Source organism: Pimephales promelas, chromosome 6, assembly GCF_988280905.1.
Source record: "Pimephales promelas chromosome 6, fPimPro1.hap1.1, whole genome shotgun sequence".
Taxonomy (NCBI): domain Eukaryota; kingdom Metazoa; phylum Chordata; class Actinopteri; order Cypriniformes; family Leuciscidae; genus Pimephales; species Pimephales promelas.
In genome coordinates, this window is record NC_142774.1 from 195,001 (window position 1) to 212,333 (window position 17,333).

Below are 17,333 nucleotides of genomic sequence, written 5' to 3' on the forward strand. Positions count from 1 at the left end.
GCTCACTGCACTCACTATACTCCTCACTGCACTCACTGCACTCACTATACTCCTCACTGCACTCACTATACTCCTCACTGCACTCACTATACTGCTCACTGCACTCACTATACTGCTCACTGCACTCACTATACTGCTCACTGCACTCACTATACTCCTCACTGCGCTCACTATACTGCTCACTGCACTCACTATACTGCTCACTGCACTCACTATACTCCTCACTGCGCTCACTATACTGCTCACTGCACTCACTATACTCCTCACTGCGCTCACTATACCCCTCACTGCACTCACTATACTGCTCACTGCGCTCACTATACTGCTCACTGCGCTCACTATACTCCTCACTGCGCTCACTATACCCCTCACTGCACTCACTATACTGCTCACTGCGCTCACTATACTCCTCACTGCGCTCACTATACCCCTCACTGCACTCACTATACTGCTCACTGCGCTCACTATACTGCTCACTGCACTCACTATACTCCTCACTGCGCTCACTATACTGCTCACTGCACTCACTATACTCCTCACTGCGCTCACTATACTCCTCACTGCACTCACTATACTGCTCACTGCGCTCACTATACTGCTCACTGCGCTCACTATACTGCTCACTGCCCTCACTATGCTCTTACTCCTCACTGCACTCTTCACTGCGCTCACTATACTCCTCACTGCGCTCACTATGCTCTTACTCCTCACTGCACTCTTCACTGCACTCACTAGCATGAAAAGTTAACCCTCTCCTTGATTTCATGTTTACGGAGAAGGAGAACCAGAGAATGAGTTTGGGGAAATGCAACGCTACCAAACAACGCATATTTTTCAAGTGGTGCATGTCGGACGGGATGCATCATAAACCAAATATTAAATCATTATCGTAAGACTTTCGATATAATATCGGGCAATGTGATAACGTGATATATTGAGTCGATATATCGTGCACACCTAAGTCTAAGTCGGGGGTGTGTTTGTGTGTGTGTAGGAATCCCTCCAGATGAGAGCAGTCGCAGAGGAGGGCATTATGGGCCTTATGTTCAGTCTGAGCGGCTCAATCTCTACTCACAGGCCGCATCATCACTGCTGCACACAGGCCACGCCTACTACTGTTTCTGCACCCATCAGAGGCTGGAGCTGCTGAAGAGGGAGGCGCAGCGCAGCGGACACGCACCGCGGTAAACACACACACACCGTGGTAAACACACATACCTCTGTAAACGCACATGTACTGCAGTAAACACACACATACAAGAGGGAGAGAGATATCTTAAATGTGAATATTGGTGCTTTCCCACTGCATGGTACGGTCCGGTCCAGCTCGGCTTGGTACGGCTCACTTGTGACACTTTTCCATTGCATGGTACGGTACAGCTTAGCTGGCTTTAAATGGTACCACTTCTGTTGAGGTTCCAAGCGTACCGTACCGATACTAAAATGTGACGTGAACACACTGCAGATCACTGATTGTTCAGAGTCAGACAGATGTACCAGCGTCATTGTATTTGTGAGACATCAAATCCGCTAGATTTAAATAGCCAGTAACAGCCAGTGCTGTAGCAGCTGTTTTAACACTACTTGCTTGATTAGCTTGAAGAAAAAAGAAAGAAAGAAAACTTCCGAAAAGGAAATGACTGAATCGTGGTCAGTGGACAAAGTGCAGACGTTCCTCTTGTGGTTGCCGAGGAGCGGGTAAACTAGGGATGGGCAACGATTAATCGCATCCAAAATAAAAGTTTGTGTTTACATAATACATTTGTGTGTATAATTAATTTGTATATATAAATACCCACACATGCATGTATATATTTAAGAAAAATGTGTTATTAATACATCAAATATTTATATTTATATATAATATTAATTGTGAATAAATATATATAAAATATATACATGCATGTGTGGGTATTTATATACACAAATTAATTATACACACTACACAAACATGTATTCTGTAAACACAAACTTTTATTTTGGATGCGATTAATCGTTGCCCATCCCTAGGATAAACTATAACGGTCAGACTATAATCCCGCCCACTTTGAAGTGGTGCTAACTGCAGTGGAAAAGCAAACTGAGCTAAAGTGAACCGAGCCGAGTCGTGCCACGCAGTGGAAAAGCGTCAGATGTCACACCCTCTGGAGGTGTGTGAGCCAATGGGAAACTGCGCCCTTTGGAGGGAGTTTACAATTCGTTGTCTTGTCAAGCCTCGTTCATTTGCATGTTTTATGACAAGGGTGGTCACGCATCATTTCTACTCTCAAGAATGGAAAGTATAGTGTAAAACATTCTATCATAACCCATTTTTGACTGGTGAAGGCCCCGAGGATGCACAAACATGACGGAAAAACACGTTTACATTTACATATGCATGAACATTGGCATTCAGAGTTGGTCTCATGTCCTTGGTTCATCTCACCATTGTGCATGTTAGGATGTATGAAGAATGTAATCCAAGTTCATCCAACAAAGGCTAATCCAAAGAACAGCGGCAGTTCGTAAAAGAGTTCAGATATAATCCACAATTGCAGAGAATAATCCGTTTCATACTTGAACCAGTTGAGATGTCCTCAAAATCAAGGAGATACAAAAAACATCTGTACAAGACTAACAATAAACCGCAAACAAGCAAGAAACATTTTCCACTATAAACCTGATAAAGTAACAAATAAATCAACTCACATTGAGATGTAGAACACAAATGTTCCTCGAAAAAAGGTTTTCCAAATGAAAGCATGGGAAGAGCAAACACTCTCAGCTAACAGGTGTCCCTTACTCACACTTCCTCTTCCTTTTACTCTCTGACCTAGAGAACTCTACCTGGTAATGGCGCCCTCTAATGGCCAGGAGTAAAATTATAACTTAAATTTACCATAGAAGATAGGCGAGTTCCCTGAAACTGATACAGACCCCCCCCTTCAGGAGAAGGCCTGGCCTGGCCGTACAACCTTTCCAGATTTTCTGCATGGTATGTCTCAACTTGCTTGGGTTCGGTCGACACCACAACTCTGTAATTTAAGCTATTCAACTGTTTCAAAACTTTGGCAGGCCAATGCCATTCAGGAGCTAGTTTGGCCATTAATGCGTCCTCTGGTGAGCACGAACCCAGACAAGTTCCCCTTCCTTGAGCCCATTGTGCGAGTTCACTTTAATACCGCGTGCTTTATATACATGTTGCTGCTGATTGGACTGCCGTCCTCCTGACACGCCCACCAAACAAGAGAAGACGTATGTCAAACCCCGTTGCACACCGGTACACACCGCTTCCAGGAAACATGATGTTCAACCCGGAAAAAGTAGCCAAACGCTGTTCACCATTTTGAACTTGAACGTGCCCCTGGTGCTTAATGATGGAGGCATGACCTAAGCCATACAGACGGTTGGCCAATTAAACAGCAACAACGCCTCTTCTCTGTCCGGGGGGCATCAGCAAGACCCACCAGATCCTTGATGGCAACTGTTGTTAACGGATGTTGGTCAGTCATAACAAGACAACATATGTAATGTTTCCTTTTGTCCAGGCAATGAAAATGTGTCAAATCCAACTTGACTCTGCATGTAAATGTCACAAGGAACAAGGAAAAGCTAGGTCCTCATCTCATGATGGATAGTTCCCATTGGTTTGTGCATCCTTGCAGGGTACACTCCCAAGTAACTTTGCCTAATGCCCTCTGGGTATGGCTGTTGGCAAGGCTAAATGTCTGTCCCCAACAGGACTGCCAAGACTCGGTCTCATCCTTCAAGCTCATCCACATTAACTCCTGGATTAATGGGGCACTGCCTGTGTCCATAACGACTTCACAAAATTGATTACACAAAGTTATAGTCAAGGTCGGCAGCTTGACATTACCTCTTTTTAATAATGCCTGCTGTGACCTCAAGAGAGCGTACCTCTCCTCTACTTATACTGGCCCCAGAAATGTCAATGTTCCTTCCACTCTACCAAAGCTCCGGTGCGCACCAAAGGTTGCCCTCAGAATACTGGCAAGACGAGGATTAGAGGATTAGAGTTTCTCAAGGCTGCAGAATCCCCTTCTCCGAGTGTGTGACCTGTGTGTGTGTCTCTCAGGTATGATAACCGCTGTCGACACCTGACTCAGGATCAGGTTCAGCAGAAGCTAGCGTCTGGTGTTCCCCCTGTGGTCCGCTTCCGGCTGGCCTCCGGCGCGGACCCGTTCCAGGACCTGGTGTTCGGCTGGACCTGTCACGAGGTGGCGTCGGTGGAGGGAGACCCGGTGATCCTGAAGGCCGACGGGTTTCCCACGTACCACCTGGCCAGTGTGGTGGACGACCATCACATGCGCATCAGTCACGTGCTGCGTGGCTCCGAGTGGCTGATCTCCAGCGCTAAACACCTGCAGCTGTTCCGCGCGCTATCCTGGAGCCCGCCGGCGTACGCTCACCTGCCGCTAATGCTCAACGCCGACGGCAGCAAACTCTCCAAACGCCACGGACACACACTCATCCAGAGCCTCCGTGAGCGGGGCGTGCTGCCCGAGAGCCTGCTGGACCTCGTCACACACGCCGGCTCAGGCTTCAGCAGTGAGTGACTCACACACACACACACACACACACACACACACACACACACACACACACACACACACTCACACACACACACAGCCTGCTGGACCTCGTCACACACGCCGGCTCAGGCTTCAGCAGTGAGTGACTCACACACACACACACACTCACACACACACACACACACACACTCTCTCACACACAGACACACACACACACACACACACACCGGCTCAGGCTTCAGCAGTGAGTGACTCACACACACACACACACACACTCTCTCTCACACACAGACACACACACACACACGCCGGCTCAGGCTTCAGCAGTGAGTGACTCACACACACACACACACCTGTCCCACCCACTTTTTAAACCAAAGTTACGAACCGCTGCACACACACAGATCATTCGATGTTGCTGTTCCTGCAGGTAATCCGATCGGTCGACGTCTAGATGAATTAATCCAAGAGTTTAACATTTCGAAGATCACGACGCACTCGGCTCTGCTGGATCTGGACAAACTCAACGAGTTCAACAGGTTTGTTTTGTTCCCTAAATAAAGATCAACAGAATCCTAATTTTCCCTTTCTTATCCCTGTACTGTACGTGTGTAGTTCAGGAAATAGTCAGATATTACACAACTGTCAGGTCAGATCTGTGCCTCTGTTGGTATAGAAGCGAAACCTCCACAGCCGTGACGGAGTAGAGAGTGTGTGTAATACAGACTTAGATTTAGAGATCAGTCACTTACATTTACATTTATTCATTTAGCGGACGCTTTTTTCCAAATGAGAACGATAGCAGCAGTGAAACTAACAGCAGGACGAGACTAACACTAACAGTGCTATGACCCCTCTGTTTAATGCGACACAGTTTTTTTGTTTTTGTTTTTAAGAATAGAGGAGAAAAGAGAAAGTGTTAGTACGACTGAATCAAGTGCTGTTGAACGAGATACGTCTTCAGCGGTTACTGACTCCAGCTCTGGTTGAGTTGGGCAGATCATTCCCCCAGCAGGAACCGTCATGGTGAAGGTGAAGGTAGAGATTTTGTGCCTCTTTGAGACGCTTGATAAACTTATAGTTGAGCCACTGTAACACCGTAACGAAGAGTCGCGCTAAAATCTAGAGGAGAAAAGAAGACACTCACAGACTGACGTCCTCTCCTGCGGGTCCACTGCTTCAGCTGATGTGGACGGGGTGTGTGTGTGTGTGTGTGACGCAGGGTTCATCTGCAGCGCCGGATCGAGGATCAGCATGAGTGTGTGGAGCTGCAGGACGAGCTGAGACAGCGACTGCTTCACACACACGGCTCTGACATCAGCGACCACACCGTTCTGGAGCCGCACTACATACAGCGAGTCCTGCAGCTGCGCAAGGTACACCTGTGTGTGTGTGTGTGAGAGAGAGTATAGTGAGGTACTGAACACCTGTGTGTGTGTGTGTGTGTGTGTGTGTGTGTGTGTGTGTGTGTGTCAGGGCCACATCTGCTCTCTGCGGGAGCTGCTGGATCAGGCGCACTCGTACCTGTGGGTCCGTCCTCGAGTCTCGCTGCAGACGCTGAAGATCGAGAGCGCGGAGGCGGCCGACATCGCAGCGGCCGTCATACGGTGAGCATACGTGTTATCAGTGTGTTCACATGTCTGCGTGTGTGTGTGTGTGTGTTATCAGCAGGTGAATGTGTGTTTGTGCTCAGGCTGGTTGGAGCCGATGGCTTGTTCTCATCCACTGAGAGACTGAACCTTGAGCTGAAGCTGATGGCCAGCGGACTGAACACCAAATACAGCAGTGTGATGAGGGTGCTGAGACTGGCGCTGAGCGCACAGCAGGTACACACACACACACACACACACACTACTGAACACCAAATACAGCAGTGTGATGAGGGTGCTGAGACTGGCCCTGAGCGCACAGCAGGTACACACACACACACACACACACACTACTGAACACCAAATACAGCAGTGTGATGAGGGTGCTGAGACTGGCCCTGAGCGCACAGCAGGTACACACACACACACACACACACACACACACTACTGAACACCAAATACAGCAGTGTGATGAGGGTGCTGAGACTGGCCCTGAGCGCACAGCAGGTACACACACACACACACACACACACACACACTACTGAACACCAAATACAGCAGTGTGATGAGGGTGCTGAGACTGGCCCTGAGCGCACAGCAGGTACACACACACACACACACACACACACACACACACACACACACACACACACACACACGTTGATAACACTAGTGCTCCTCTCTGTCTGCAGAAGGGTCCCAGTGTGGCGGAGATGATGCTCGCTCTGGGTGAGCGGGAGGTGTGTGTTCGTCTTCAGAAGGCTCTCGAACCCTGACTGGAAGCGAGTTCGGCTGTGTGGAATAAAGCGGATGTAAATACTGACGTCTGGCTCCTGTGTGTTTGCTGTTAGATGAGGCTCGTGTCTTTCACTCAGGATGCTCTTCATTAAACACAAACAGGGTTAATATTAACTCAAACTACAAACATAAGAACATTTTCATTACTTGAAATGAAATGTAAAAACGACAACAGCTGCCAAAGGAAACACAAAACTGAAGTAAAATACAATTAATTCATAACTAATAAAATGGCAAAAGCACACCAGGAAAACCCTACAGTAGTATCAGTGATATGGAAATAACTCGACGATTGTCACCAAACATACGCTGCAGAAATGAAGGGAAGAGCTGCTCTTCTGCTTACACACACACACACACACACACACACACACACTGAGACGCTGCTGCTTCATGGAGTATTCTGGTGTGTGTTTAATCACTGAAACACTGCAGATGCTCACAGATTATTTCATCAAGTGTCCTTAAAATAGCAGACAAACTCATACTAACAAGTCAATTATACATCATCATTTAGTTCTTTTCTTTTCCACAAAACTTTCAAGGCCCCCAAATTATTTAGATGTATTAATAAATGAACACACAGTCTCTACTTCTAAACAAATAAAAATGTTCTAGCTTCATCAATTATTCTTTTATCAATACTTGAAGTTACTTGAACTAGAAATAGCACCCCCTACTGTATAACAGTGAAAACACAAAGTCAGAAAATTCCATCAATGGCTCAACACTGACACGTTTCTTCCGTTATCTCATTAAGACTGTAATAATGGCATCATTACTGCTGACACACACACACACACACACAGACAGACACTCAGACACAGATTGCCCATCAGCCCACGATTTTATTCTGACAAACTGAGCATCAGCACTAACAGAGCAGAGCGATCTGAACTAAAAGAGGCAAAACCAGACTACACCAGTTCATTAATAGTGTTCATCTGGGGCGTCTAATACTGCAGATTTCTGCACATCCATTCATGCTAAACGTCTGTGGGAAACAGAGTAAGAAAATACGGCAGCGCTGAAAGTGAATCGCCTCACGCTACAGGCCAAACACATAAATAAAACAACAACAGTGACAGAACAGAGGAAGAGGAGAGACCCATCAGCCTCCTCTTCATCGCAGTGGGTCAAACTGGAATCTGCTTTGGCCTTCGGTGTGTGTGTGTATGTGTGTGTGGAGCAATCACTGATCTTCCTTCTTCACTTCCTCATACTGTGGCTCGTCGGCTTCACCTTTATCTCCCTCTTCGTCCACACGTGAGTTCGGTACCCACAATCCCGAGTCGATGCAGCGTTTCATGTGTAATTTGGCCTCCTGCAGGACGGACATCATCAGACGAGAGACAAGGCACTCATACACTATTGAGCCATGCCACCGTCACACTCACAACACCGCCACACTCGTACTACAGTCACACTCACAACACCATCACACTCACAACACCGCCACACTCACAACACCGCCACACTCGTACTACAGTCACACTCACAACACCGTCACACTCACAACACCGTCACACTCACAACACCGCCACACTCACAACACCGCCACACTCACAACACCGCCACACTCACAACACCGCCACACTCACAACACCGCCACACTCGTACTACAGTCACACTCACAACACCGCCACACTCACAACACCGCCACACTCGTACTACAGTCACACTCACAACACCGCCACAATCACAACACCGCCACACTCACAACACCGCCACACTCACAACACCGCCACACTCACAACACCGCCACACTCACAACACCGCCACACTCACAACACCGCCACACTCGTACTACAGTCACACTCACAACACCGCCACACCCACAACACCGCCACACTCACAACACCGCCACACTCACAACACCGCCACACTCAACACCGCCACAATCACAACACCGCCACACTCACAACACCGCCACACTCACAACACCGCCACACTCACAACACCGCCACACTCACAACACCGCCACACTCGTACCACCGCCACACTCACAACACCGCCACACTCACAACACCGCCACACTCACAACACCGCCACACTCACAACACCGCCACACTCACAACACCGCCACACTCGTACTACAGTCACACTCACAACACCGCCACACTCACAACACCGCCACACTCGTACCACCGCCACACTCACAACACCGCCACACTCACAACACCGCCACAATCACAACACCGCCACACTCACAACACCGCCACACTCACAACACCGCCACACTCACAACACCGCCACACTCGTACTACAGTCACACTCACAACACCGCCACACCCACAACACCGCCACACTCACAACACCGCCACACTCACAACACCGCCACACTCAACACCGCCACACTCACAACACCGCCACACTCACAACACCGCCACACTCACAACACCGCCACACTCGTACTACAGTCACACTCACAACACCGCCAAGTACCGGTACATTTGCCAACCCTGGTCAGACTCATGCTACACTGACCGTGGGGTCCATCTTGCTGATGGCGTCCTGAAGCATCTGAATGTCTTTGTCATCAAAGCATTTCTGCATTTCCTGTGGAGATGAAGACAGAAGAATCACTGCTATGACAGAAGCGTTGAGAACCTTTAAAATAGCATTAAGGTCCACTGTCAGAAGTGTAGATGTAAGACACGCTGCTCACCCTAAGTCACTTTCAAACCGAGCAGACTTCTGTTTAAAAACCGAGTGAATTTACATTACGTTTTTACTGATGATCGTACAGATTCTTATTGAAAAGACCAGAAATCTCCTGTAAAATTATGCAGAACAGCCTTTAGGATGCAACCAATGACTGCTTAGATGATGATTATTCTGATTAATCTCACTAAACCAGCGACATTTCACTATATATTGAGAACATATATAGCATGTGGTGCTGAACGTTCTCCTGAAGGCTGAGAGTCGGCACTACTATGGTAACGGTAGGTACATAGAGGAGAGAGAGTGGTGTGCGAGTCTCACCGCTGGCAGGGTCTCGTACACCTCCACAGGGTCCAGGCCTCCGGGACCCAGGCGCTTCTGACGCTCCTCCTCCTCGTACTCCTTCATGGCTTTTTCAATGCGGATCTTCGCCCGGCCGCGCACTCGCTCCTTAAACGACTCCAGCTCGTCGTTAAACGCGTCCTGATACTGCTGGTCTGCAGTCTGAAACACACAGAGACACCGTCACGGGGGCTCGTCGAACTAAATTTGGATTTGGAACAATCTGGACAGCAATTAGGATTCGTGTTAATGATTGTGAAAAAAAAGTCTTTGAAGGAGGGTAAAGGTAGGATATTTAATTTAATATTTTGAATATTTGGAAATTGCGCTCCATTCTGTCACATGGATCGCTGGCCGACCGAGCCGTTGAGCGGCGCTGCGGTGGACTGCGAGACACACTTTGTTATGAAGAATGTGTAAATAAAGACGTAATCGTTTGCTTCCTCCTTCATTGTTGCTCCCGAAGAAGGGCGTAACCGACACACACAGTGTGAACTATTACTGTTTGTTATTAAAAGAACAAAGCAGCCCATTAAAGAGAAGAGCAGCTGAAGTGAACGAGTGCGGTTATCGGGTACAGACGGACAAACACACCTTGATCTTGGCGAAGAACTGGCGGAAGCATCCGCGCGGATCCACCTTCAGGCTCTTGGCCAGCTCCAGGATGAACTGCATGACGATGGTCTGATGCGCCACCTGTTGCATGAGCGCGTGTTTCTGACACACACACACACACACACACACCTTCTGTTCATTTCCTATTATCACTGTAAAACAGCTTACAACAATCTACATTGTTAAAAGCGCTGTATAGATGAAAGTGACACACACACACACACACACACACACACACACACACACACACACACAGCGCTACCTCCTCCACCTCCAGATCGATGCACATGATGACCAGATAATTGGCCGTTTCCTCACACACCAGATGAGGATTATCAGACAGGTACTTCTGAGAGTCGTCCCAGCGGCGCAGCATCCCTGCACACACACACACACACACACACGTCATGAGAACGGCAGCGAATGACCTGACACTGATCTACGAGCCAAACTTCTGAAACAAGATCAAATGTGGGCGGGGCTTGATTGTGTCTGTGAGGAATTGATTGGTTGGTTGTGGTTTGCTATTGGTGGATCTCATGTGAGTGACAGGTTAAAGCCCCGCCCTCGTCAGATATTGTGCTTCATCTCACCGAAGTGTTTGATCTGTTTCTCGTTCTTCTCCACGAAGGTCTTGTGTTTCTCCTCCTTCTGCTCCTCTGTCTCCTCCTGCTTGTCAGGCTTCACATTCACAACGCTCTGAAACACAAGCACAGGAGCGTCAGGGGCGTTATTTATCTGAGTGAGTGTGTGCGTGTGTGTGAGTGTGAGTGAGTGTGTGTGTGTGAGTGTGAGTGAGTGTGAGTATAGAGTATAGTGAATGAGTGAGTATGGTGTGTAGTGTATAGTGTGTGTGTGTGTGTGTGTGAGTGATTATGGTGTGTAGTTAGGGCTGGACGATAAAACGTTAACGATAATTATCGCGATATAATTTTGCTCGATAAAACGATATCAAGAGGTCGATAAATGTTCGATAATGTTTATGCGTCAAAAAAAGCGGAACGAAACTCATTTAAACCGCGCGCGGCACACGGAGCATTTATCCGCTCGGGTCAAAGTCCAAACGGCAGTGCATTGAGCGGAGCGCGAGCTCGATCACGCCTACGACGCAGACGCGCCTCTGATCGTTTTGCTCACGGGATCCGGTGAGAAGCGCTTGAGTTCAGCGAAGAACACAAATGTCAAGTTTAAACCAGTTTAAAAGCAGATGAAACACCGCTGACAAAAAGGAGAAACACTGCGTGCAACGATACAGTCAGAATCTGAATTGATACTGAATCCATTTAGCCTACCATGGATTTACTGTAAGGTTAGCCTGGTAATATTAACTGCACCATGAAATGTGGGATATACATATTGAATTGTATAATATTATTAATGTAGACAATGTATTATGACTAATGGAATATAAGTACAGTATTTAATAATGTATATTTAGCTGTTAGGCTGTTGTTTTTCATACAAAAAATACCATAAAAGAAACCATAAAGTTATGCCATGATAGTGAGGAGCTAAGTTATAGGCTATACCTGGTTTTATCTGTGGTTATCATGATCAAAATGCATGATACTGGATGACCAATGGTTAATTTGAATACAACTCAAACAGTCAGAATATTACTTTTTACCAAATAAAAATGTGGTTGTTACATAAAAAAAAAAAAAACAGATGTTACTGTTTTTGTTAATGAACATAAATTTAAAGAGTAGTTTAAAAACACAATTAACACTCTGGTTTATACAACTTTCACTTAGTTGCAAAAATCTGCCTTTAATCTTGAAAAAAAAATATTTGACATATATCGTGATAATTATCGATATCGACTGATATAAAAAAAATTATCGTGATAATTTTTTTTGGCCATATCTCCCAGCCCTATGTGTAGTGTGTAGTGTATAGTGTGTGTGTGTGTGTGTGTGTGAGTGAGTATGGTGTGTAGTGTATATTGTGTGAGTATGGTGTATAGTGTATAGTGTATAGTGTGTGTGTGAGTATAGAGTGTAGTGTATAGTGTGTGTGTGTGTGAGTGAGTATGCTGTGTAGTGTATATTGTGTGAGTATGGTGTATAGTGTATAGTGTATAGTGTGTGTGTGAGTATAGAGTGTAGTGTATAGTGTGTGTGTGTGTGTGAGTGAGTATGGTGTGTAGTGTATATTGTGTGAGTATGGTGTATAGTGTATAGTGTATAGTGTGTGTGTGAGTATAGAGTGTAGTGTGTAGTGTGTGTGTGTGTGTGTGTGAGTGAGTATGCTGTGTAGTGTATATTGTGTGAGTATGGTGTATAGTGTATAGTGTGTGTGTGAGTATAGAGTGTAGTGTATAGTGTGTGTGTGTGTGTGTGTGTGTGTGAGTGAGTATGCTGTGTAGTGTATATTGTGTGAGTATGGTGTATAGTGTATAGTGTGTGTGTGAGTATAGAGTGTAGTGTATAGTGTGTGTGTGTGTGTGTGTGTGTGTGTGTGTGTGTGTGTGTGTGAGTGAGTATGGTGTGTAGTGTATATTGTGTGAGTATGGTGTATAGTGTATAGTGTATAGTGTGTGTGTGAGTATGGTGTGTAGTAGTGTGTAGTGTGTCGCACCTTACTGAAGCCCTCTTTGCTGAGTGTGTCCACGTTCCAGGGCATCTTCTTCTCCTCTCGGCGGTGCTCCTCCATCTTCTTCTGCCAGGACCGCTCCTCCTTCCTCAGCTGCTTCTCCTCCGCCTGGGCTTTACTCAGCTCCTCCCCCTGGTCTGTGGACCCCGCCTCCTTCAGCTCCTTCACCCTGCGCTGCGCCTCCTCCAGCTTCCTCCGGCTCTCCATCAGGCTCTTCTCCAGCTCCTCGCCCTGCTTCAGGAACGTCTCCATACGGTCCACCCGAGCCTGAGGAGCACATCAGCTCACATGAGGCCAACACACACACACACACACAGCTTGAGGAGCGTCTCCATACGGTCCATCCGAGCCTGAGGAGCACATCAGCTCACATGAGGCCAACACACACACACACACACAGCTTGAGGAGCGTCTCCATACGGTCCACCCGAGCCTGAGGAGCACCAGACATCAGCTCACGTGTGGTAGTAGTAGTAGTAGTAGTAGTAGTAGTAGGAGTAGGCTGTGAATGTGAGGATGTTGGAGATTTATAGCCTTTTCTCACAGCACTCGTTATAATTAAACGTTTTAATTTGGCAGCGGATCCAAAAAGGGTCAAACGGCGATGCAGACAGCAGACTGACCGCTGGACACCGCAGAAGACTTGGCTCAGACTGCTTCAGCTCATGGCTAAAGACAGAAGGGACATGTAAACGTGCGGTGTGCAGATCATCAACATTGACAGACATATAACGGTGGTCTGAGAAGAATACAACTGTCACAACACTTCTTTTAACATCCAGAAACCCTATTCAAACTTACTTTTATCCATGTTTACTGTTTTACATCAGGAAAAGCTTCTCTCCAAACATCCACACGATCATAATAAACTATCAATGTTCTAAACACATCTGCTGACGGACTATGAGGTTCTTCGTGATTGCTGTCCATCTAAAGAACAGTTAAAATCTCCCAAACAATAACCCTACCCTGTGGACACTGCTCAATGCTGTATGATGAAGTTTTGTGAGAGTGTGTGTGTGTGTGTGTACCTGGTGTCTCCAGCGGAACAGGCTCGGAGTGTCGATATTCGGATGAGTATCATCTTCATCATCAGAAACCTCGATATGATCCCACACACTGTAATCGATGGTCGTCATGATGGATAGTCAGTGATACTATCACCTTTTAATACTGTACAGTATCGCTCTGTTATTATGATTACAGTAGTTATTGTTATAGTTGTGTGTGTTGGTGAATCTCGCGCACCCGCCGCTCTTTCTGGAACTCTCCTTCACTTCCGCTTATACAGTGACGTCATGAATAAGCGCCGCGCTATAGTGGCACGTCACTCTCTTGCGCCGAACTCACGCACGCCTGTACTGTAGGCTGTAGGGTGTTTCTCATAGACAGTAAAAAGGTGTTTCTCCAGAATAGAAGGCGTCCTAACGAGAGTCCGAGAATGTGTCCTAACGAGACTGTGCTCTTCCCAGTCCAGTTCTCCACTCCATAGGCTTTAGGCTACTGTCCTCCTCAGCATAAGGAGACGCTGTAGTAAGAGCGCATGGCTACGTCACACATGTTCCCGCCCCCAGCAGTGTAGTATCACGAAAATACTATTAAAACTTAATTTTTGATGTATTACCTTTACATGTATCTTTACATTAACTGGCTTTCTATTAATGAAAGATTGCCCGAAAACCAGGACACTCGGCCCAGCAAATTTGATACTCAAAGTTTACTCAAAGATGCCTTATTAATTTCAATACATTTAAAGTAGGCTATGCCTCCTCTGGATGGATAGAAAATTGTTATATTACAAGACAAATTCAGATTCTCAGAGGTTACTCAACATGTTTTATTATGACAGGTTTCAACAATAATGAATGAAATACAGTAATGATAGAAATAATGTCCCTTCTGTATTATGAAAATAAATATAATATTAAATAACTCAAAGAAATACCTCCAAATTGAACAAAAAAAGCTCTCACAAACTTACAAAAACGAACTAACAAAATATATTTCTATCTTTAGTTTTCTTCCTCTTCATCCTGTTTTTCTTCCTCATCCTCCTTGTTTGTCCATCTATATTTTGCTGAAGACCTGATCTTTCCCAGCAGTTTTCTGAAAACCAGGACATTTCCATCATAAAAATCGGCCAGGACAGGACGTGAAACGGGACGTTGGTCACCCTATGACAGCCGCCTGCGTTCTCCCAGTGGCTTACTTATTTATTTACAGCAAAATAAAACATCTATGCTTTCATGACAGAAAACATTATTTTTCTCTTACATTTCATAATAAAATCAAGCAGGACCGACTCGTTTTTCATCAGGTTGTTCTTGTGAATTTGAATGTGTGCAAAGGATTGTGGGTGATTTAAGGCAGTGAAGGATAAATCAGGGCTTCCTTCGAAACAGGCCGAATGAATGAGACGAAGCAAGGCTTTCCTCGCTGTCCATCACTCTGAAGACCGAACCAGTTTCATCTTCACCTGCTTCTGTAACCCCTACACCTGGGTCCCGCTCGACCCGCTCCGAGCGGGCCTCGAACCCGGGTCTCCGGCATGAGAGTTAGGTGCTCTAACAAGGAGGCTAAAGACTGCAGCCTCCGGCGTCTTGAGATCAGAGGAGTGAGGTTTACTTGCACAGCAACTACTAGCTGGCCTCCGTTACACTTCATTTGGGAATTTGTTCGCAGCAAAACTCTTGTAAACCGGTTGGCGAAAATAGGTGTGCTTCACGTTTAACATCAAGTTATAATACACACCCAGATTATAACACCCGCTGGATTATCACTTTAGACTGAGCCTGATTTGTGAAAGGTTTCTCAGTGCAGTTAGGGTGAGTTAGCAGCACTGTACCGACCACCATCACTGCGAGAGTCTGTCATTATAGCGTGTGTTGCTGAGCATAGATGGAGTAACAGCACATTACTGATCATTACTCGCACGGGAATATGTTCTCTTTGGGGGCTTAAGCCCTGATGTTTTATCAAAAGCCCTTGATCTTTTTGAATACAGAACATGTTTCACTTCACAAAAAAATATGTGGTATAACATGTATCTTGTTATCCAAGTGCTTAAAGCTGCAGGCTGTAGTAGATGGCCGTTTATCGTGCACACACACACACACACACACACACACACACTCCACTAAGTGCAGTGTGTAGAGTCATCTGGTCGACAGTACCGGGCTCTCCCTAAATATTCAAGTCTCCGCCTCCCCCACGCCCCTAAATATTCAAGTCTCCGCCTCCCCCACGCCCCTAAATATTCAAGTCTCCGCCTCCCCCACGCCCCTAAATATTCAAGTCTCCGCCTCCCCCACGCCCCTAAATATTCAAGTCTCCGCCTCCCCCACGCCCCTAAATATTCAAGTCTCCGCCTCCCCCACGCCCCTAAATATTCAAGTCTCCGCCTCCCCCACGCCCCTAAATATTCAAGTCTCCGCCTCCCCCACGTCCCTAAATATTCAAGTCTCCGCCTCCCCCACGCCCCTAAATATTCAAGTCTCCGCCTCCCCCACGTCCCTAAATATTCAAGTCTCCGCCTCCCCCACGTCCCTAAATATTCAAGTCTCCGCCTCCCCATTTCCATAAATATTCAAGTCTCCGCCTCCCCACGCCCCTAAATATTCAAGTCTCCGCCTCCCCCACGCCCCTAAATATTCAAGTCTCCGCCTCCCCCACGCCCCTAAATATTCAAGTCTCCGCCTCCCCCACGCCCCTAAATATTCAAGTCTCCGCCTCCCCCACGTCCCTAAATATTCAAGTCTCCGCCTCCCCCACGTCCCTAAATATTCAAGTCTCCGCCTCCCCATTTCCATAAATATTCAAGTCTCCGCCTCCCCACGCCCCTAAATATTCAAGTCTCCGCCTCCCCCACGCCCCTAAATATTCAAGTCTCCGCCTCCCCCACGCCCCTAAATATTCAAGTCTCCGCCTCCCCCACGTCCCTAAATATTCAAGTCTCCGCCTCCCCCACGCCCCTAAATATTCAAGTCTCCGCCTCCCCCACGTCCCTAAATATTCAAGTCTCCGCCTCCCCCACGTCCCTAAATATTCAAGTCTCCGCCTCCCCCACGTCCCTAAATATTCAAGTCTCCGCCTCCCCATTTCCATAAATATTCAAGTCTCCGCCTCCCCACGCCCCTAAATATTCAAGTCTCCGCCTCCCCCACGCCCCTAAATATTCAAGTCTCCGCCTCCCCCA

At 46.9% G+C, this 17,333-nt stretch overlaps 2 protein-coding genes across 2 annotated transcripts in view; one reads left to right on the forward strand and one right to left on the reverse strand.

The window, feature by feature from the left end:
• ears2 (glutamyl-tRNA synthetase 2, mitochondrial) overlaps positions 1 to 6,944 on the forward strand; it is an 8,259-nt gene extending 1,315 nt beyond the window's left edge. Inside the window, exons 3-9 of the mRNA XM_039682044.2 lie at positions 995 to 1,184; positions 4,076 to 4,548; positions 4,963 to 5,071; positions 5,755 to 5,908; positions 6,009 to 6,139; positions 6,226 to 6,358; positions 6,814 to 6,944. Of these exons, the coding sequence (XP_039537978.2) occupies positions 995 to 1,184; positions 4,076 to 4,548; positions 4,963 to 5,071; positions 5,755 to 5,908; positions 6,009 to 6,139; positions 6,226 to 6,358; positions 6,814 to 6,897 (1,274 nt within the window). The 3' untranslated portion in view covers positions 6,898 to 6,944. The remainder of the gene's footprint in view (positions 1 to 994; positions 1,185 to 4,075; positions 4,549 to 4,962; positions 5,072 to 5,754; positions 5,909 to 6,008; positions 6,140 to 6,225; positions 6,359 to 6,813) is intronic.
• An 803-nt stretch (positions 6,945 to 7,747) lies between these two features.
• On the reverse strand, positions 7,748 to 14,430 carry cdc37 (cell division cycle 37 homolog (S. cerevisiae)). Its single transcript, XM_039682045.2, has 8 exons — positions 14,170 to 14,430; positions 13,124 to 13,405; positions 11,137 to 11,242; positions 10,806 to 10,921; positions 10,523 to 10,645; positions 9,908 to 10,090; positions 9,407 to 9,478; positions 7,748 to 8,243 (listed from the first exon to the last, which is right to left on the reverse strand). The coding sequence occupies exons 1-8, from the start codon at positions 14,275 to 14,277 to the stop codon at positions 8,112 to 8,114; spliced, it is 1,122 nt and encodes a 373-aa protein (XP_039537979.1). The 5' UTR covers positions 14,278 to 14,430; the 3' UTR covers positions 7,748 to 8,111.
• Between the last annotated feature and the right edge of the window lie 2,903 nt (positions 14,431 to 17,333).

What these genes read in the sequence shown, in the direction of transcription:
- cdc37 (XM_039682045.2), bottom strand. Translation starts at nt 14,277, where the DNA reads ATGACGACCATCGATTACAGTGTGTGGGATCATATCGAGGTTTCTGAT. An exon ending in TCGATCTGGAGGTGGAGGAG is followed by an intron (nt 10,646 to 10,805) that starts GTAGCGCTGTGT and finishes TGTGTGTGTCAG; the next exon opens with AAACACGCGCTCATGCAACA. An exon ending in TCAGCAAGATGGACCCCACG is followed by an intron (nt 8,244 to 9,406) that starts GTCAGTGTAGCA and finishes TCCGTCCTGCAG; the next exon opens with GAGGCCAAATTACACATGAA.